This window comes from Rhinolophus ferrumequinum, chromosome 19, assembly GCF_004115265.2.
Source record: "Rhinolophus ferrumequinum isolate MPI-CBG mRhiFer1 chromosome 19, mRhiFer1_v1.p, whole genome shotgun sequence".
NCBI classification, from domain to species: domain Eukaryota; kingdom Metazoa; phylum Chordata; class Mammalia; order Chiroptera; family Rhinolophidae; genus Rhinolophus; species Rhinolophus ferrumequinum.
In genome coordinates, this window is record NC_046302.1 from 3,068,637 (window position 1) to 3,089,620 (window position 20,984).

The 20,984-nt window shown below is 49.1% G+C and overlaps 2 protein-coding genes across 3 annotated transcripts in view; one reads left to right on the forward strand and one right to left on the reverse strand.

Moving 5' to 3' along the window:
* Positions 1 to 1,228: 1,228 nt before the first annotated feature.
* On the forward strand, positions 1,229 to 5,903 carry C19H3orf22 (chromosome 19 C3orf22 homolog). Its single transcript, XM_033135566.1, has 3 exons — positions 1,229 to 1,317; positions 3,212 to 3,343; positions 5,735 to 5,903. Exons 1-3 carry the CDS (start codon positions 1,229 to 1,231, stop codon positions 5,901 to 5,903), a joined length of 390 nt encoding a protein of 129 aa, XP_032991457.1.
* A 5,164-nt stretch (positions 5,904 to 11,067) lies between these two features.
* The window catches only part of CHST13 (carbohydrate sulfotransferase 13), a 45,524-nt gene continuing 35,607 nt past the window's right edge, over positions 11,068 to 20,984 (reverse strand). For both annotated transcript variants that reach the window (XM_033135557.1, XM_033135556.1), the window contains exons 2-3: positions 17,135 to 17,217; positions 11,068 to 12,594 (exon numbers count right to left, since the gene is read on the reverse strand). In XM_033135557.1, the coding sequence (XP_032991448.1) occupies positions 11,749 to 12,594; positions 17,135 to 17,155 (867 nt within the window). In that variant the 5' untranslated portion in view covers positions 17,156 to 17,217 and the 3' untranslated portion in view covers positions 11,068 to 11,748. The remainder of the gene's footprint in view (positions 12,595 to 17,134; positions 17,218 to 20,984) is intronic.

Genomic DNA, 20,984 nt, shown 5'->3' on the forward strand with positions numbered 1-20,984 from the left:
TCGCATCATTACAGAGACGAGAGCAGATTAGCGGCTGACAGTGTGAAGGACCGGGTCGAGGGCACAGGTGGCTGTGGCGGGGCAGCATGAGGGAGCCTTGTGGGCTGTGCAGTGGAGGGTCATCTCGACTGTGGTAGCTACGTGAAGCTGCACACGTGACAAAACTGCATAGAGCTGCATACACTCACACTTATACACACTCATACACATACACTCCATATGCTATACACATATACACATATGTGCTCACACACTCATACATACATACCCATACACACTCATAAACTACACGTGCACACTCATACACATGCTCATACTCTCACTGTACATATACATTCATACACACAATCACACACACATGCAAACACACTCATACACACACTATACACACATATACACACATACATGCTCACACACATACACATGCTCATATACACACTATACATTCAAACACTATACATATACACACACATATACTGACTCATACACACATACACATACTATAGACATACACACACATGCTAATACACTATACATATGCACACTCATACACACACATACTTTTATACTCATACACACTATACACATATACAAATACAAATACACAACAGACTCATATATATACTTATACACACTGTACACATATAGTCATACACTCACTATACAAATACACACTCTCACCCATACATAGACACTAGTACACACACTCATACACACACAACACACATACATAGTCATACACACATACACACTCACACACATACATACACACTCACTCATACACACTTACATGCATACTCATATATTCATACACACTATACACATGCACACATTTATACACACGCTTATACACACACTGTACACATACATACTCACATACACTCACCACACATACACATATGTACTCATAGACACTATATGCATACATACATACTCACACATACATTCACACACATGCACAAACACGAGAGTGTGTGTAACTGGTGTAGTGTGGTGAGGCCGGGGCACTGGGTGACAGGCCAGCATGACCCAACCCTCATTTAGCCCAAAAGGCCTGTGGGGCTGCACACGCCTGTCTCCTCTACAGACAAGGATGAGTTGGAAGGGAAGCCATGTGCCTGGTTCAGGTCCAGACTGGCTTCTCCCAGCTCCTCCCCCATTCTGATAGGCCTCCTCTTGTCTTCTAGCCATGGATGAAAGGTGCACCACAGCTTAACTCCCTTCTGAGATGGACACAAGGGCCCCCAAGAAGTGCCCCCAGTATAAGAAGAGTAAGATCAAGGCACAGGAAAAATTTGCCAGAAAGTTTCCATACAGGTACAAGATCCCAAGGCCCCTAAGGCCAAGTCCTGCCTCCCCTCAGGTTTCCCCAGAAACGCATTATGGTGTGCATAGGCTGGAGCTGGGAAGGTGTTTCAGGTCCACAGAGAGTTCCCTGTGCAGCTCGGTGGTTTATGACAACCTGGGGTCCATCTTCTTCACCTGCCCCCAAACTGAGCTGAGGGCCTCTAGATAGTACCCTGAGCCATTCGAGAGCTGTGGGCAGCTGCTTCCTTCTGAACCAGTGGCCCTCTCTCCTGAACCATCTGAGGAGCACATTCATGAACACCTGCCCGTGCTGCAGGTGTGATGGGGTTGGAGTGAAGTGGGGGCAGTAGTTTGTAAAACCCAGGGGCACTTAAGAACCAGCAGAGACCTGCAGCAGTGGGCAGGCTGAGGCCTGGAATCCCACCATCTGTGTAGCTAACAGGGTCCTGGATAAAATGCAGCAAACTTGGAAGGTTCTGGATGGTTCTCAATTCCCAAAATTCAGCTCAGTGTGAGGAGAGTAGAAGAGTGGGGGAAGAAATGGCCTCATGGACCAGTGAGAGCTGATGGCAGAGGGATGAATCTGCTGGAGGCTGAGACCTCACCACACCCTGTGGCCATATAAGCTCTGGCTGCTGGGAGAAGCCTGAGCAATGTGGCTGCATTAAAGCCCACTTTTCCCATCTACCAGAAGAGCCACAGAGTGGAGGGACATGCAGGAAACAAATGACAAAGTTCTGCTTCCAGAGGAACTACTACAGGTCAATACACGGGGCCGGGCAGAGCCTCGAAGGAGCACTTCACACAAAAAGACAGCCACATGGCCAAACAGAGGGGCCCACCTCAGTAGTCCTGGGGAAACACGAAGGAGATCACCTGTGGCAGATGGGCAGAGAGGGAACGTCTGGTGACATCCAGGACACAGAGCCACATGGGCCCTGTACACTGTGGAGCGTGAAGTGCCCACCTCTTCTGGAACTCAGTTGGGCATCCTGTGTCCTTGTAGTCGTCCTCCTTGTGGTCAGCCCCTCCCCACCCCCCCACATCCCAGCAACAAGTGCTATGGGACTAAGAGGTGAGCCCAGCATGCGGGGCTGTGCTGCTCACGGGCCATGGTGGGGAGGGCCCAATGAGCAGCCAAGCTAGAGTGGAAGTGGAGACAGTGGTTACCCCTCAAGGGAGTGCAGTGCAGCCCGAGCAGCCTGCAGGGCCTGAGACTGCCTTCCTTGGGTGAGGTATCTGCTCCTTGGAGCCTTGGGCCATGTCTGAATGCTGAGCTCAGGTGAGGCCCCTGGAAGGAAGACCAGGCCTCCCACAATCTGCCCCTCTTTCCAGACCCCAGCGCCCAGGTGTCCCCTCTACCCCTGCAGCCTCCTGCAGCTCCTTTTGCACCTTCACCAGGGGCGTGCAAAGAGAGGGAGGGCTGCTTGCTGCCAGAGACGGTGTTCTCCATGCTGTGCACCTGAGGCAGGATGGGCTAAATACCTGTCCTCATCTTGCACCCGTACCCTGTCTCCAGACCACAGATGCTGTCCTATGAGGCTCAATGAGGCAAATATGCAAGGCGCAGTGTCTGGCTCTTGGGTTAAAACAATGGGAGGATGAAACTGGGGGGCTGAGGACACCCTGGGCCAGGCTACATGGCTGGATTGGCAATGGAGCCAGCTGCTCTCAGCTCCACCCTTTCCTAGCTGTGTGACCTTGGGAAAGTCACTTGACCTTTCTGTGTCTCAGTTTCCTCTTCTATAATGAGTGCATAACATGGTTGTGAGTTGACATATAAGTTAATGTTTGTAAATAACTTAGACCAGTGCCTGGAAAATAGGAAGTCCCAGGTGAGCAGGAGCTACGTCATTTGTCTGGCAGCTGCAAGCCACCTAAAGATGCCAAGTGCCCATTGTAGGTTCTCTTGGCTGACGGAGTCCAACCCGGAGTCTCTGCAGCCCTGGGAGGTCACGAAGATGAACAGCTCACTAAGGGAGCAGCTGCCCCTGCAGAAGATGTTGGTACCAACAAGATCCATCCCAGTCAGAGGGTAAGTCGCAGGCGCCAGATGCTGATGGTTATCACCACTCGCTGACCTTGCTGCCTGGCCTTCTACCTTGGGTCTGCACAAACACTCATATTATCCTCCTTGCATGCTCCACTTCACAGCTGAGGAAACTGAGGCTCTAAAGGAGACTCAGAAAGAAGACTCTAAAGTCCAATGGTCCCACTCAGATCCAGGTAGCTTCTAGGCGAGGCTGCACAGGATCTGTAGGTATGCCCTGGCCTCACTTGGAATGGGCCTTGTCCACAAGTTGGGAAGCAGGCCTATGGGGGGGAGGAGCTTAGTGCCATCCTTCCACATGGCAGAGGCAAAGCAGAAGGAGAGTCAGCAAGTTTCTGGACTTCATGCAGCCTGCCCTGAGGGTGGGAGCACTGGCAGGGAACTCCCACACCAAGTAGCCCTGACTGACCACATACACCTAAATATACATACCCACATGCACTCAATGCACAGGGAGACACAGCTAAACCACTAGATACCTTTAGAAAGGTCCATACCTTGTTTCCCCGAAAATAAGACCTAGCCGGACAATCAGCTCTAATGCGTCTTTTGGAGCAAAAATTAATGTAAGACCCGGTCTAATTTTACTATAATATAAGACTGGGTCTTTAATATAATATAATATAATTAATGTAATATAATATAATATAACATAATGTAATATAAATACCGGGTCTTATATTAATTTTTGCTCCAAAAGACGCATTAGAGCTGATTGTCCGGCGAGGTCGCATTTTCGGGGAAACGGTACATGCAAACACAAAGATGCACAGACACACACGCTCCCCCTAAACTGGGACCCTATCGGCTGTCACTTAGCTGGCACAGCAGCTATTATATACTAAAGGGCTTCCATGACCAGTTGGTAGAGGGTCTCCATTCCAACTGCTTTAGCCCCTCCCCCTGACTTCTCTAGCAAATAGAGTTGACACCGGACGTGGCAGAGCCTCCGGGCCTCAGGGGCTCTCTGCTCTGACTGGCAATGCCCATGACTCCTCACACTGTATATCACCTCAGGCAGGTCACAGAATGCTTGCTCAGTTCCCTGAATGGATACCCAGACAGGCGCTATAAACATGTACATGTATGCACACACACACACACCCCCGCTCAGACAGAAACACAGACGAATGCCGGTTCCCTGCCCACACTAGCACTGGCCTTGGTCCTGGATCCTAGAGCTTCACTTGACAGCAGGCTTTTGCTCTAAACCTCTGAACTGAAAGAGTAGGGCTGAGCTGCTGAAGCCGTGGTCAGAAGGCACAGCTCTCCCTGCGTCTCAGCGTCTACTTCTGCAGACTGGGATTAGCTTCAGATGGGGTGCAATGCAGGGCCCATCAGGCTGTGCCTGTGGCCCAGTTCTTTGTGCTGGGGCAAGGGGAGAGACTGAGGCCTCCCTCACACCCTGAGCCCATGTCCGTAGAGGCCCACCAGGCAGGGTCTGGGAAGAGCTCTCCAGGAGGGCAACAGGAACAGAGAATGGAAGAATGGGAATGTGTCTGAGAGCTACTGGAAGCTGAGCTCAGTGTGAGGGCAGGCTGAGCTAATCCACCAGGTTCCGCACCAGTAGGGAGCCTTTCATTCCCTGGGCCAGGATGGGTCGGCAGGGGCTGCGGCTGTGGCCCCTGCCATCGACAGCACTGCAGTGGGGAGCAGGTGGGAGACATGCCCACCTGCCCTCCATCCTCCAAACTCCCACTAGCCCTTCAGTGGGGAACTGACCAGAGTGGAGGGGCAGGGAGGCATGTCCAGACATGTGTTTAGCTGTGAGAGAAGACTGACTATGAGGAGGGTTGGGTAGGCCCGGGGCTGAGTAGGGGGAGGGCAATCCCACATGGGAGGCAGGAGAAGGATGGTCTCACGTGGGCAGGTGGCTGCACAAGGCTGGTGCCCCTACTGGAGGTGGTACACCTACTGGTAGGCACTTGGATGACGTTGGCTGAGTGGGCAGGCCTAGTGGACCACACCTCCAGCCAGGTACGAAACAAGTCATGAGAGTTACTGGGGGAATGCTGGGTGTTTGGCTTGAGCATCTAGGAGAGGGGTGGCTGGTTAACTCAGTAGGTTGGAGCGCAGTGCTCTTAACAACAAGGTTGCCGGTTCGATCCCCGCTTGGGTCATTGTGAGCTGCTCCCTCCACAACTAGATTGAAACAACTGCTTGACTTGGAGCTGATGGGTCCTGGAAAGACATACTTAAAAAAAAAAAAAAAAGATGTCAGAGCATCTAGGAGAATGATGGCTGGGAAGGTGGCAGAGTGTGCAGGGCTGTGGCAGATCTAAGCTGGGAGCAGAGTCTCGGTTGTGGCTCTGGTTGACTTCTGTGGACTAGTAGTGTTCCCGAGGATCAACATGGGGCTCTGTGTGGCTTCTCTAGGCTTGGGGCCGTAGATTTCACATCACTGTCCATCTTCCGCCCGCTGCCACCACCTCCACTGAGCAACCTTTGGGAACTCAAGCTACTGAGCCACCGCTTCCCTGGGTCAGGCATCCACTCTGCCCTCCCTGGCACCCATGTTAACCCCTCCTCCAGAGGCCTCTCCTAGAGCCCGGCTCTGTGCAGTCTCCCTCTCGGCCACCTTGTCCTTGGCACTCCTGGCAGAGGTGAACTGTAGTATGGGGAATAGCCCTGAGGAGATATCCATCTCCTCAGAAACCATGCCAAGAGAATAAACTTTGCAGATTTAAATCCCACTTCCTCTTGCACTTATCACTTTGCCTTTCTGAGCTTCCATTTTCTCATGTATAAAACAGGGTCATAATGTTTATTCTTACATGATTGGTGTGAGGAATAAAAAGGGTGTGAATGTCATTTCCAAGAATTCATCCCACAGATATACTCATACATGTAAGTACAAATATTTGGACAACAATATTCACTCTGCTGTAGGAAACAACAAAATAATGGAAACCACTTAAATATCCATTAATAGGGGACTGTTAAATCATACCACAGGTGCACCCTGAAAGACTAGGCATCCATTAAAATGAAGAAGCTGCTCTTTATATACTGATCTGGAACAACTTACAAAGTATATTAAGATAGTTTAACAAGGACAGCAGAAGAGTATATCTAATATATTATCTAATATATCTACAATATTAAAAAAAGGTATGTGTGTGTGGGTCTGTGTATGTGTATGCACACGTGTGTGTCTGTATGTGTGTACGTGTGGATGTATGTTTGCATGTGTGTGGATGTGAGGTGTGTGTGTGTGTGTGTGTGTGTGTGTGGATGTGTGGAGCAGGCAACAATTGTTACCTGTGGGTAGAAGAGCTGGGGAGCTTGGGGACACGCCTGAGGGAGGCATGCCACTTTGTACATTTTTAATACATGAAGGCAATACCGTATTGTTGGTGTATTACAAATTCAAATTGTTTAAAGAGAAGTAGCATGGAATAAAACAGGCATACTCACGGCCTGCTGCAAAGTCAGAGGCTGGTATAATCCCTTTAGCATGCAGAATAGCAACACTGTAGGAAGATGACGGCTGAAGACATAAGGGGTTTCTTCTCTGTTCTACAAAGGCAGAGGCTAGAAATTTGTCTTAGAAATGTGTCCCCAGTTAAAAGTGGGGACACTAACTATAGTCTTCTCTCTAGAAGAGAGATGGTCATTACCGTGGAGATGACCAGGGTAGCCACCCTTGGCACTGTGGGCAAGTGGCCCTATTGTTATGAAAAGGAGGTGGAATGAGGTCCCTTATGAGGATTGACAGTGGACTCTCCCCAGGTCCTGGAGGACTGGACAGTGGTTCCCAATCTGCAGGAGGCAGAAGACAGTTCTGTCGTATGCTCCTGGGCCTGGGGAAAGGGTGTGGAGGACTGCCCAGCAAAGGGCTCCAGACCCCTTCCCTCCGGGCCCACAGAGCCCAGGTGGGGATCAGGCCCCCTGGGATGGTGCAGGTCTCTCTGTGGGTGGAGTCTAGCTCCCAGAAGCAGCCCTCGGGCCTGCAGGAAGCAGAGCCAGGGTTCCCTCCTCGGAGTCGGAGCCAGATTGATCTCCATTTGGACTGCGAAAGTCTCAAGGAGTTTTCCTCCAATGTTTAAAGCTAGTCGTATTTGATATATGCAAAATACAGTGACGTATTTTGAACCAGCATATGCTCTCTATGAACCAGCATAATGAAGAGACACACGTGACTGAACTGTACACCAGCCTGGGAGATCTTTCGCCACCTGTCCCCTGCTCCCCGTCCCCACTAGGTGGCCACATCTCTCTCCTCCCCTTCTAACACTAGTATCTCAAAACAATACATTGTTTTTTTTTAATGATATAAGATTATACCATACTACATGCAGCTTTCTTTTCCCCTCAACAGCAAGTTGCTAAGAGTCATAGTAGTGCATATAGTTGTTCATATAATCATTTAATTTGCACTATATAATCCGTGATTTGTCCATTCTTTATTTACTAGACATTTGGTTGTTTCTACTTTTTGCTATTGTGGATGCGGCTGCTCTGAGCACTCCTGCCCTGTTCCATAGGCATGTTGTCCCCAAAGAGGAATTGCCAGCCAGAGGGCTCCTGAGTGCCCACCTTTACCAGCTGGTACCACACTATTTTCCCGAGGGTCCCCATGCACATGCCTCCCTTTGATCCCCTTCCAGCTATACTTTGCCGTGGCCCCGTGGTTAGGAAATGGAGTGGGAAGACATGCAGGGCTCCTCCAGCATGTGCAGCGAAGCCAGCTGTTCTGTGGGTAGAAAAAGCTCATCATACGTGTTCCCAAATCCAGAATCATAAAATGTGCCTGATCTTCGGTGATACCTCCCTGAGTTTATTTAAAGAAAGGATGTGAATGGAGTAAGGAAGTACCTGTTGGCACCACCGTGTGTTGAGTGTTTGTATGTATAAAATGTCCTCAAAGAAGGAAACAAATCTTCAGGAAGCACACATTGAGAAATTCCTCACAGAAAAATGGTCAATAATCTACTCATAAATGTTTGACAACAAAGGGATGGCTTAGCATTATTCTTTATGTGAAATTATTTTATAAACATGGAAATGGTCATGGGGCCCGTGTAGCAATATGGGGTGCAGTTCGGAGCAGCCATCCAGACCCTCAGTTGTCCTCATAGCATGAGCACAGTTACAACAGAACACGACTCAGCACATGACTGAAGCCTCCTAGGGAACAGGTGATCAGGGGTCAACTCGCCTTGTAGGAGACTGAATTGCTCTCTCATGTGCCACATCTCATATACGTCCCAGGGATGGTGGAACAAGAGGAGCGAAGGAGTCTGCACCCCACCAGTTCTGAGCACCTTTCCCTGAACAGGAGAGACCACATGATTGAAGTTGCCATTATTGAGACTTGTCACAGGCAGTCGCACCTTTATCCTGGTAAGAGAGCTATTGCATCACTGGGAAAGGCAGCACCCTGAGACCTGGGCCCATTCACCTGTTGGAGTATTTTGGTGACACAGCAACGTGAACAACTTTGGGCTTTTCCTTCACCCGGAGACCATCCAGCCAGTTGCTGAAACCAACAAATGCAGTTGGCTGCAGTTCTGATACTGAATAATGCATGAAGTAGTGTTGTTACAAATAACCAAGGATTTTAGCAAAATTTTAAACTATGGCACTATGCCTCCCAGGAAGCTGCCTGGATGACAAAGCCACAAAATAAAACTGAAAAACAAAACAAACGAAAACCAACACCATAACTATAAAAATCTGGGAAATATTTTCCTGACAAAAAAGCCAGAAAAAGCAAAAAAGCATTGAAACTTGTTTTAAACAAGTCTTTGTAACCCAATCTATCAATGTTACTTCCATCCTGGGGAGGTTGCTGATCAGTACTACCCAGTTCTGACAGACTAGAAAACTGGAAAATACAATTTTGAGTAAGTTAAAACACCATGTGATCTTTAGTTCATGCTTTTAATCTCTTTAGAAACTGGTTTTAATAGACAAATCACTTGTCTGCAGGGGGTGCCAGATTAAGAGCCTGTCTGGATGTTCTCATGTCTTGTTCAGTTCTTCTCATGAGACCCTGTCCTTCTTAGGTCATCCCATGACCCAGCCAGGATCACACCACTTGGAGAAGGCAGGCAGTCTGTGATCTGTGAGGACAGACACGTTCTGGTGCCACCCAGAGGGGAAACAAACCGGAGGATGGCCAGAGCAGGATGAATTCCCCAAAACTAGTGAGGTAAAAGTAGCAAGAGGCACCTCCAGTGTACCAGCCAGGGCTGTGGGCCTTGTACTCACAGCAGAGGTGAGGGCTGTGTGTTGGGGGTTCGGCCAAGTGTGTGACAGCGAGTGCATGCAAACTCAAGAGTGTATAGGGGACATCCACGGTGGCTGGGGTAATGGAGAGCCTGCCCCAATGACAGAGAGCGAGTGCATGTGACAAGTGTCAGCATACAGGAGGCACTGGATGACAGCTGATGGCAAAGGGTGAGTTCTAATTGTGATGCACCCAAGGGTGTGATATCTGGATGGGGGTTAACTTTGAGCAAATAAGTCACATCAGAGGCTGTGTGGGTGCTGAATGAGCTTGGAACAAAGATATATATCGTCAAAGCAGATGTGTAACAGCCGAGCGTGAAGTGGCATGTAACAATCATGGTATGTGTGTAGCGTCTGAGGGAATGTGTGGGCAACAGGGGCTTGTAAGAAAGACGGCGGCCCCTGGGTGTGTCTGTAGGCCCAGCCCCTCCCTCCTTAAGCCTGGTTAGGCACGACGGGGTTGTGGCCCCAGGTGTCCTGGTAACCATCCTGCCCTGGGGTTTCTGAGCACCTTCAGTAGAATGAGGCTTCATGGGGAGCCCAGTGGCAGCCCCTTCCCAGGGCCACGGGAGTTGGCCACCACTGACCCACACTGGGAGGACCGATGGACATAGCATGGGGGAGCTCTGAGACGGGCATCCTGAAGGCCTCAGGCAGGCTCCTAAGAAGGAGCAACCCAAGGACCAGCCTGGGGAAGGAGGGCATCCCGGGAATGGGGAACAGCATTAGCAAAGACTGGGGTGTGATCAGGGCTGAGCTGCCAGTCCCTGCCAAAGTCTCCACAGGCCAGCACAGCACACACAGGCCCTCACTACAGGGTGTGGAGGTACTACAGCTGGTTTGGCCTCATCCCTGCCAAGATGCCCTTCCTCGGTTGTGTTTTCATGCTTGTTTTTCAAAACCTCAAGCATACCCTGTTCTTCCCAAAGTTATTTATAATCCAAGAAAACTGAGAAAGGATACCATATACTCAACCAGTCACTAGGGGGACATTCAGTCCCTCCTAAGGGACTCCCGTGGCTGGCTGTCTCCCCAAAGCCAGAAGGGTGGATCCTCATTGCCCAGCACACGCTACAACACACACACACACACACACACACACACACACACACACGAGGCAGCCCAAGGCACAGGGCTTCACTGAGCTGGTCTGGGCTTTAATCTTTGGCCCAGACACAGTGAGAAGTTAGGTTTTCCCCAAGTTATAACTGTTTTCCTCTCACTCACAGTTTAGTCCTCCACCCCACGGTGCACCCCTTCCATACTCGACTCCTCACGCAGCGCCTTACACGTGTGGGCTCCTGTGACAGTAAGCCAGGTTCTCCACCTCTCTTATCTGATTTTCATAGCCCCCTGGAATGCTTAGGCCATTTGGCAGCTGAGGATCAGTAAGGATCAGTAAGAGGCCCAAAATCAGACAGCCGCATGCCCCAGAGCAGCAAATGGCAAAATGAAGTGGAGAAACTCCAAAATGGCAGAAGTAACAAAACACATTTATTTCAATAACATGAGCTTCCCAGCTCACCAAGGCCCTATAACACCTGCCATCGATCGTAGTGCACCCCTCCTGGGCTCTGTGGGCACACAGAGGCGACCTAGCATCTGGCCAGACTGAGACCAAGGGTGGGGTCAGCCACAGGAAAGGCAGCCCTGCTCTGTGACAGGCAGAATGAAAACAGCTCACCGCTGGCTCTTGAGCCATGCCCAGAGACAAGGATGGCCCCAGCCCAAGTCCAGCATGGGAGGGCTTCTCTCCTTGACCAGGGCTGTCCTTACAAGAGAGGGTGATTTGGGGAGGGTACTGGGATGAGTCACTGGCTGCCTGGAGCCAGCATTCTGCCCTGTTGCACCATGGACAGGTTTGGGGAGAGAGCTGACAAAAAAATGGCCTCTTTGCAACCTGAAACTCCACCCACCCAGGGATCCTGAGGAAGCACCTGACAGCTAGAGCAATTAAAGGAAGCAAGCACCAAACGACAGACGGGACAGGCGGCAGGTACACAGATGAACAGCACCTGAGGCGGGCTGCACCCAAACCCAGACAGGTGTGATGGCAGCCCAGTGCAGTGATTGTCAGAGTGGAGTCCCCGGGGCCCATTAGAAACACCCATTCTCGGGCCCCCCTACAATGTACCCTGGAGGGCCCCGGCAGGCTAGTGCAGCCGCAGGTAAGAGGGAGTGGAGTAGTTGAACAGCAGGAAGTCCATCCTGTAGAGGTCGAAGAGGCGTCGCTGGTAGAAGGGGCTGATGTCCTGGAAGAGGCGCGCAGCTTGGTCATGAGTGGTGGCCGCTTTGGCCGGGGGCGGAGGCGCAGGGAAGCGCAGGCCAGGCAAACCCACAAAGCCCAGCACGAAGGTCGCATCCTCTGCCAGCGTCTCGAACTTTCCCACGATGTCGTAGCGCAGGCGGCACGGGTGGCAAAGAGCGTGGGCGCGCTCCCAGTGCTCGTTGAAGGGTTCGTCGCGGCGCGTGCGCGGGTCCAGCAGGTAAGCCAGAAACTCCGCGAAGCGGACGTCGTGGCCGCGGGCCAACGCCTCTGGGTGTGGGCGCGGCCGTAGGCGCCGCACGATGCGCGTGCCATAACGTTGCTGGAAGGCCGCGCTGTAGGGCCGCACGAACTTGTTGCTGTAGGCGGAGGCCAAGCGCTCGAAGGGCTCGCGCACGAAGAGAAAGGCCAGGTAGGCACGTAGGCGCCGGTTGATCTCTGCGGGGCTAAAGTCGGCCAGAGAGGGCAGGCGGCCTGGAGCGTGCACCTCGTGCGCAGGGATGGAGCGTGGGTCCCCGCGGACACTGCCATTCAGTGCCAGCAGTACGCGCTTCCAGTTGGTGCAGGCCACCTTGGGTACGTAGCAATAGAGCAGGCCGTGCGTATCGTCCACCAGCACGTGCTGCAGGTCCTCCGGCTGCAGCAGGCGCTGCCGGCGTGTGTGGCGGCTGCAGGCGCGTTGCAGCAGATCACGTCTCTGCCGGTGCACCTCGGCCAGGGCCGAGAGCGGGCCCTGCGGGAGGCAGGCGAACGGGTGAGGGCTGCTGCCCAGTCTGGTGTGGCCATGGACGCGGGAGCTTGGGCCAGTAGGCAGGCAGGGGACCTGGGCTGGAACCCCAGCTCTGCCACCGATCACTGTGTGATTTGGGGCCCAGGCATCTGTCCTGGACCTGGGTTGGGGGCGTCTAATAAATCTAACTTTGCAGAGGCATGTGGAAAGATGTGACTAGTCACTCGCCCGGCACTCAGAACAGAGGAGGTACTGATAATGAATGTGATAAGGTCAGAGTAAGCCTGATAAAGTATGACTTAGGAGTGGGCAAAAATTGAATATCTGCTGTTTACTAAAAGTAGTAACCCGTATAAGCTTTAATTCCATAGAAATAGAGTTGAAAAATGAAGCCACTTGCAGGCTATCGGGATATTTTTTGTTCGATAATAAAATGAGCTAATTCTATATTTATGAATTGGCATGTTCCTTTGGGTCTTCATTTCTACACCTCCCCCCTCCCCCCAACAAATTCTAATGTCAGTGCTTGGTCAGGAAGCTTGCTGTCTCTGATCCTGTCCCTCCTCTGTGAAATAATAACATCCAGCATTTGTCTAGCACTTACTGTGTGCCAGGCATCTTGCTATGCCCTTTACAACTCTATGAATTAGGTAATATTAGTAGGACACTTGAGCCAGCCCCTCCCAGTCCTCTTCAGCTATACCAACACCCAGGCCAGTTCCTCCAGCAACACCCCCTCCTTTGTTCAAATCCTTTATGCCCTAAACAAAGTGTCTACCTCTAAGACTAGCCCTCCACCCCCTATCCCCAACCCGCTTCGTGGTGGTTTTCAGTCTAAGAGTTCTTAGGAGAAAGTGTTCTTAACTTCTGAAAATTGCATTAGAAGCCTTCATAATATAATAATAAAAAGATAATAAATATTGGTGAGGATGCGGGAAAGTGGAACCTTCACTTACTGCTGGTGAGAGTGTAAAATCATACAGCTGTTGTTGAAAGCAGTTTGCCAGCTCCTCAAAAAAAGTATATATATGATCCAGCAATTCCATTCCTAGGTATACCTAATGTAACTAAAAACATAAGTACACAAAAACTTGTATACAAATGTTCACAGCAACATTATTCATAACAGCCAAAGAGTGGAAACAACCCAAATGTCCATCAGCTGATGAATGGATAAATAATATGTAGTCTGTCCATACAATGGAATATTATTCAGCCATCAAAAGGAATGATGTTCTGATGCATGCTAAAACATGGATGAACCTTGAAAACGTGCACACTAAGTGAAAGAAGCCAGACACAAAAGACCACATGTATGATTCCATTTACATGAAATGTCCATAATAGATCCACAGAAATGGAAAGTAGATTGGTGGTTGTCATGGACTGGGAGGAGAAGGAAATGGGTACTGGGTTTCTTTTTGGAGTGATGAAAATGTTCTGGAATTAGGTGGTGGTGATGGTTGTGCAGCCTTGTAAATATACTAAAACCAGTGAACTGTACACTTTAAAAAAGGGCATTTTATGGTATGTGAGTTATAGCTCAGCTAAAATAAAGACTTCAGAATGTTCCATTTCAGACAGATAAGATACTTAAGTGCAAAAAGTTAAAGGGAAGAACAGGACTTCATATGCCACACTTTGGGTTTATAAAGGGTAGGAAAGGAAATTTTTTAAATGTTTGAAAAAGATGAGTTGTGGGGAGTTTCTCATTTAGATATATATTGAAATAGTCACAGAATCAACAAGGTTGGGATTTGCTTTAAAATAATATCAGGTAGGCAGGAGGGGGAAGGGTCAGGATGAAACAAGATAGGACACTGTTCAGACTGGGTGATGGAAACATGGGGGTTCATTGTACTATTCTCTCTACTTCTGCATATGTTTGAATTTTTCAAAATGAAAAGTTAAAATAGAGAGAGGTCATATGTTCCTATAGGTGAGATTTTGAAAAAGTAGCATAGGCACACGATATAGCATTTGATGCTACATACATTCCTAGAACATGTCTGGAAGGACACAGGGAACTGGCCACTTCCAGGGGAAATGGGGGACAGTGTGAGACGGAGAGGAGCTCTTCACTGGACATTCTGTGGGAGTATCGAATGCCCTATCATGTGCTTATATTACTTTTTCAAAAGCTGGCTGTGGGGTTGGTTGCCAAATTCAACCATGGCTATAGGGGGCCTGAGGGCACTTAGAGGATTGCATTTCCACCTTCTGAGGCACTGTCTCATAGCCTGGCTCCACATGGGTGCCAGCAAAGGACTGTATCCAGGGCCCCACAGCCAAGGTCTGATTTCAGCTTTCAGAAAACCCAGCACATTTCTTGTGACATGAAATGTTGGCCATTGACCTGTCAGCCCCCCTCCTGCCTTGACAGCAGACCCCAACTGTGTTAGACCATATGTCCAGCTTCAGGGAGGAACCAGTCACACCTTTATTAAAGTGTCCAGGGATGAGCATGTGGCCTGGTTCTGGCCAAGTTAATGTAAGGGGAAGTGTGCTGGATGGCTTCCAGGAAAGACTTTCCTTCAGGAGAAAAAGTGAGGGTTCCTGAAGAAGAAGACCCTTTGTCCCGTCCCCTTTCCTTGCTGCTTAGGATGCTGTCCTGTGAGATGTCAGGGCCCTGGCAGTCATCTTGTATCCACGAGGCAACAAGTATATGACAGAAGTCAACATCCTTGATGCTGGTGGGCAGTGTTGCTGCTATGAATGGGGATGCTGGTCTCTGAGCATCTTGGGAGTATGCACTGACTATCCTGATGGCGTAACACACACTTAGTTAGTTTTTATGTTTTTTGCAGTCCCCTGAATACCTAGGTAGTGAATGCTCTTTCCATTTTACAGGTGAGAACACTGAGGCTCAAAGGAAATGAGTTGTCTACAACTGTCCTGTAGGGAAGCTGGGACTCCAGCTCATGTCTCCTGGGACTAAGCCAGGGCTGTGTCTGCTGGTCTGGGGCTGCATCTAGCAGTGACACCCTCATCCCTCCCAGACCAGACGGATGCAGCGGCCTGGATCCTTAGCCTGGCCCTAGTCCCTGTGACTTCTGTGACTTTATCAGGGCCCTTAGCCTCCCTGTGTCTTGGTTTCCTCATCTGTATACAGGGATAACAACAGCCCCACCTTACAGGGTTGCTGTGAGGACTAAGTGAGTTCCCAGAACTAGAGCGCCTCATACGCAGTTAGTACTTGTTGGCCAGATTGTTTTTATTACTATTATTTCTCCAGCTGGAAGGTGCCAAGCTTCCTGGACCTTGACACCTTACTGGGTCCTCAGGCTGTGAGGGGCTGAGCTAGCCCCGTCTGCCCCTCAAAAGCCTGCAGAGCTAGTGGAGGCTGGGGCCCTGATGAGAGCCTGGCCTGCCCTGGACCTGCTGTGTGGCCCAGGGCAAGCCAGTCACCCTCTGTGAATCAAGGCCTTCCCACCTGCAACCGAAGGGCACAGGCCAGATGGGCTCCACATGCCCCTTGGGCTCGGTCCTCGGGGACTCAATGAGCAGACGCTTTCCCAGCCTTAGTCTGATCAGTAAAATACCCCATGGCTCCCTATTAGCTTTGTTCCACCTGCTGGGCCACAACAGGCAGCTGCCCATCCCTGGCTCACCTCCCATACCCGCTTTTGTCCTCTGCTCACCTCCAGGTGCTTGGCCCCTACTGTTTGCTTCTTAATTCTTCCTCTGCAGGTCTCAGCTGCAATGTCCCTTTCTCAGAGAGGGTCCTTCTCCCCTATCTAAACTAGGACCCACCTGGTAGAGCTTTCATTGCACTTGGTACTTCCCCTTTAGACATGAATCAGTCACAGCTTAGTGCAGGTGGTGATCAGATGATGTCTTTCTCTCCACAGGACTGTCAGCTGCACAAGGACAGGAACCCAGCCAAACTGCTGTGGCTGGATTCACAGTTCCCTGAGCACAGCCTGCATGCAGTAGGTGCTCAACACATGCTGCCTGAATGGGTGCCTCTGAGTGTGCCTGTTGGGTGTGTGTGAGCCAGGAGGTATGGCTCTAAGTGGGGTACAACCATGTGTGTATTTAGGGCAGTGTGTGCTCCCATTGGCCCAACATCAGAAGTGGAGTTCGCGAATCAGTGAGCCACCTAGTCCATTGCTTGAGAACAGGCGAGGCAGGGGCTCCCGGTGTGTTTACCTATTGCAGTTGGTACTAAATTTGGGGGTTCACTTAATTAGTGTCTCCCCATTAGACTGTCAACTACCTGAGGGCAGGCTCATGGTCTTTTTCACTCTATCATATTTGCAACACATAGAACAGTGCCTGGCACTGAGTGGCCCCAGATTATTTTTGGGTGGATGATGGAGAGGGGGTGGAGACCCCAGCTTTCTCAGCTTGCCCCCAAGTTTTGCCCTTGTCACATCCCAGGCATTCTCATTCTCTGAACAGAGCCTGGATTTGCAGAGGAAGCCTCTCTGTGCCCAGTGTGGGTTCCAGTCCCCTGACAGCAGGTCTACCTTGGGGCTCTAAGGTTCCCATGTCTGGAGGTAGAGGTAGGGGGTCCCAGGGTGGCAGTCTGTCCACCTACCTTGTTCAGGTCATAGAGCATCTGCAGGGGACTCTTCTTCTTTCCATGAAGCCAGCTGGAGCCCAGGGCACTGTTTTCAGATTCTATGGAGCATAGACAGGTGTCATTTCTGCATCAGATGAACTGGCTTTGGCACTGTGTGAAGGCTTGGCCAATTCACCTAGAGCACATTAATCCACTTCTGGCATTCAATTTCCCTCCTGTGTCTTGCCTGCCTGGGGGTACGGCAGTGTTTGGTGGAGTGCAGGGGAGCACTGACAGGGCCCCTATTCAACCACGGCAGGGTGCTTGGTGTCACTCTTGCCCTCTCATACTTTATCCTCCAGAGTTGGAGAGTGCCAGGCAGGAGTGAATGAGAAGGAAGGTGGCACCTAGCTCAGAGTCCTCTAGGAAAGGCCTGACCACCAAACCTCACCCACCTCAATCTGCCCTCATGTCATGCTCCACCCCTGCCAGCCCCATGATTAAGGAGCCCTGAGGGGCTAAACAAGCTATCTGCCCAGCCTCCCAGATCCTGGGTATAGGCAGCCGAAAGGGCTGAACAGTAGTGGAGGTGGCATAGCCAGGCTGTAGGCTCTCTGGGTAACAGCTCACAGGTCAAATGACACACTGTGAACTCCTACAGTAGACTTTACTTCCCCTGGCAGTGCACATGCCTCCTCATGGTAAATACAGCTTTAGCTGTGTCATAGACTGGACACTTCTGAAGGCAGAGATGCTGTCTCTCTGTTTCAGTGCCACATTCTTCAATCTTCCTAAAACCACCAAGAGCTCAGCTTGCTAAGTTTATTGTTTTACTCAAAATGTGTTAAACATATTTAATAATTATGAATTTATTCTTAAACGTATTTAATAATTATGAATACATTCTTAGTAATATAATCAACTTAGTAAGTAAAGGTTCAAGACCTTCTTGATCAAATTTTTCTTAAATATGACTAAAATTATTAATAAACGAATAAAGTATAACATAATCTTTACAAAGTCACCAAAATTGGCAAATCTTTAACTAAATTGGTAAAGAAGAAAAGAATGAAGACTCAAATTACTAAAAACAGAAATGAAAAGGAGACATTACAGAAAAAGTCAAGAACCATATGATTTCACTGATATGTGGTATATAAAACTGAAAACAACAAAGGAACAAGACAAACAAATGAAGAAACAAAAACTCATGGACACAGACAATAGTTTACTGGTTACCAGAGGGTAAGGGGGGTGGGGGGTGGTTGATGAGGGTAAGGGGGATCCAATATATGGTGATGGAAGGAGAACTGACTCTGGGTAGTGAACACACAATGTGACATGTAGATGATGTATCACAGAGTTGTACACCTGAAACCTATGTAACTTTACTAACAATTTCACCCCAATAAACTTTAATTTTTTTTAAAAGAAGGAGACATTAGTACTGGACCTTATAGAAACAAGAAAGGATTATAAGATTATAAGATGAACACTTGTGCAACAGTGAATGGTAAAACCTATGTGAAATGGAAAAATTCCTAGAAAGACACAAATTCCCAAAATTGACTCAAGAAAAAATAGAAAATCTAAACATATGTATAAAAAGAGATTGAATTATAAATTTAAAAAAAATTCTCACAGATATAAAGAAGAAGCCACATTGAGACTGGGAGGTGGGGTGGAAATGTAAAACAAGCTGGTCTCACACCCACGTGTGGTGGTTAAGAATCAGAAGGGATATCTTGGCTATGGAGGTCCCCACTAAGGAATCAGGAGTCCCAGCCCCACACCAGGCTCCCCAGACTGGAGTCAGTTTCAGGAAGAGTCACCACAACAGCTGGCAATGAAAATCAGTGGGGACTCTGTCCAGGTAAGATGGAGGGCCGCTGTAGACACAGGTGTCCTCTTAAAGGGCCTGATCACAGACTCACTTGCTCAGAAACACTTGTCCTAAGCTCCAGCAAAGGGACAGCAGCTTGAAAAGTGCCAGGGACATATGGGGAGGAACTGAATTGTCTGGCTGCAGGGCAAGGGCTGGAGGCTCAGCTTGCTCTGGGAAAGAAGTGCTGGCAGGTGCCAGTCTTCCTTTGTTGAGCCCTCCCCAACTCCCAGCCTGCAGGTGCAGGCAGGTGCCAAATCTGAGTCTCCATCAACCTGGCAAACACCACTCTCACCCCACCCTGATGATTCCCTGAGACACCCCACCCCTACCCCACCGAACTCACACACCAGTCCCAACCTCTTTTAGTGCTGCTCCTCATAAGCAACAGGCCTCAGCCCATGCTGCAGACTTTCCAAAAATCAAAGACCTATGAACCCCAAACCAGGAGTAGCTGCCCTCAGACTACCCTGTACCTTTTGCTAAGTGGCCCCAAGCCTGGCACTAGAGGCAGCTGGCCTTGGTTCAGAGCATAACCACTCCCAGATGCCTCCAAGCCCAGCACAGGCAGCTGTCCAGCACACATCATTTTGTAGCTCCTAATAGGTGGCTCCAGGCTGGATACAGACCGTGCCTGAACTTGGCCTGCACCAGAGACCCTCCCCAAAAGCCCCAGAACCAACACACCTGGTGGCTGGCTCCAGACCACACCAGAGCACCACCCAATTAGTGCCACAAACAACACACCCGAAGGACAGACATGGCAGGCACCAGAGCCTGGCTAAAGTGAATCCCTCTTTGTGGGGTCAGCCCCTGCACAACAGCTTGTCTGTTGTACTCAGTCCCACCCACTGATGTGCCAACAGCAATCAAGGCTAAACTACAGCCGGAAAGCACAAAAAACCCACACAAGGGACACCCGTGGAGCACCAGGCTCAGGTGACCACGGAATGCCACTGGGTCCTACAAGATACCTACTACAATGTTTCCCTGAAAATAAGTTCTAGCTGGACCATCAGCTCTAATGCATCTTTTGGAGCAAAAATCAATATAAAACCTAGTCTTATTTTTATATAAGACCGGGTCTTTATAATATAATTAATATAATATAATATAACATAATATAATATAATTAATATATAATAGTACTGGGTCTTATATTAATTTTTACTCCAAAAGATGCATTAGAGCTGACAGTCTGGCTAGGTCTTATTTTCGGGGAAACATGGTAATAAGGCCATTCTGCCAAGACTGGGAGACGTAGCAGATCTACCTAATGCATAAAAACAAACACAGAGAGGCAGCCAAAATGAGGGGAAAAAGAAACATGTCCCTACAAAAAAGAACCAGACAAAACCCCAGAAAAAGAATTAAATGAAATGGAGACAAGGAATCTACTAGATGTAGAGTTCAAAACACTGGTTATAAGAATGCTCAATGAACTTATGGGAAGAGAGTAGATGAACTGAGTGAGAACTTCAACAAAGACATGGGAAACAAACAAACAAAAAGAGATAGGAAACATAAAAATGGAGATAGAAAACATTAAAAAGAACCAGTCAGAAATGACTACAATAATTGCAGTGAAGAATACATTAAAGGGAATCAACAGTAGATTGGATGAAGCAGAGGATCAAATCAGCAATTTGGAAGACAAGGTAGCAGAAAACACCCAATCAGAACAGTAAAAAGAAAAAATTTAAAAAGTGAAGATAGTTTAAGAGACCTCTGGGTATCTTAACACAAAGTATACAAACAATCATATCATGGGGTACCAGAAGGATAAGAGAGAGAGAGTGAAGAATTGAAAACCCTTCTGAAGAAATAATGACTGAAAACTTTTCTAACCTTGTGAAGGAAATAGACATACAAGTCCAGGCAGCACAGAATGTCCCAAACAAGATGAACACAAAGAGGCCCACAACAAGACGCATCACAGTTAAAATGCCAAAGATTAAAGAGAGAAATCTTAAAAGCAGTAAGAGAAACGCAGTTAGTTACCTA

Bases quoted from the DNA above. Each gene is read 5' to 3' on its own strand.
- C19H3orf22 (XM_033135566.1), top strand. From the start codon at position 1,229: ATGGACACAAGGGCCCCCAAGAAGTGCCCCCAGTATAAGAAGAGTAAG. The intron at 1,318-3,211 runs GTACAAGATCCC...TGCCCATTGTAG, and splicing joins GCCAGAAAGTTTCCATACAG to GTTCTCTTGGCTGACGGAGT. The intron at 3,344-5,734 runs GTAAGTCGCAGG...TGGCTTCTCTAG, and splicing joins AGATCCATCCCAGTCAGAGG to GCTTGGGGCCGTAGATTTCA.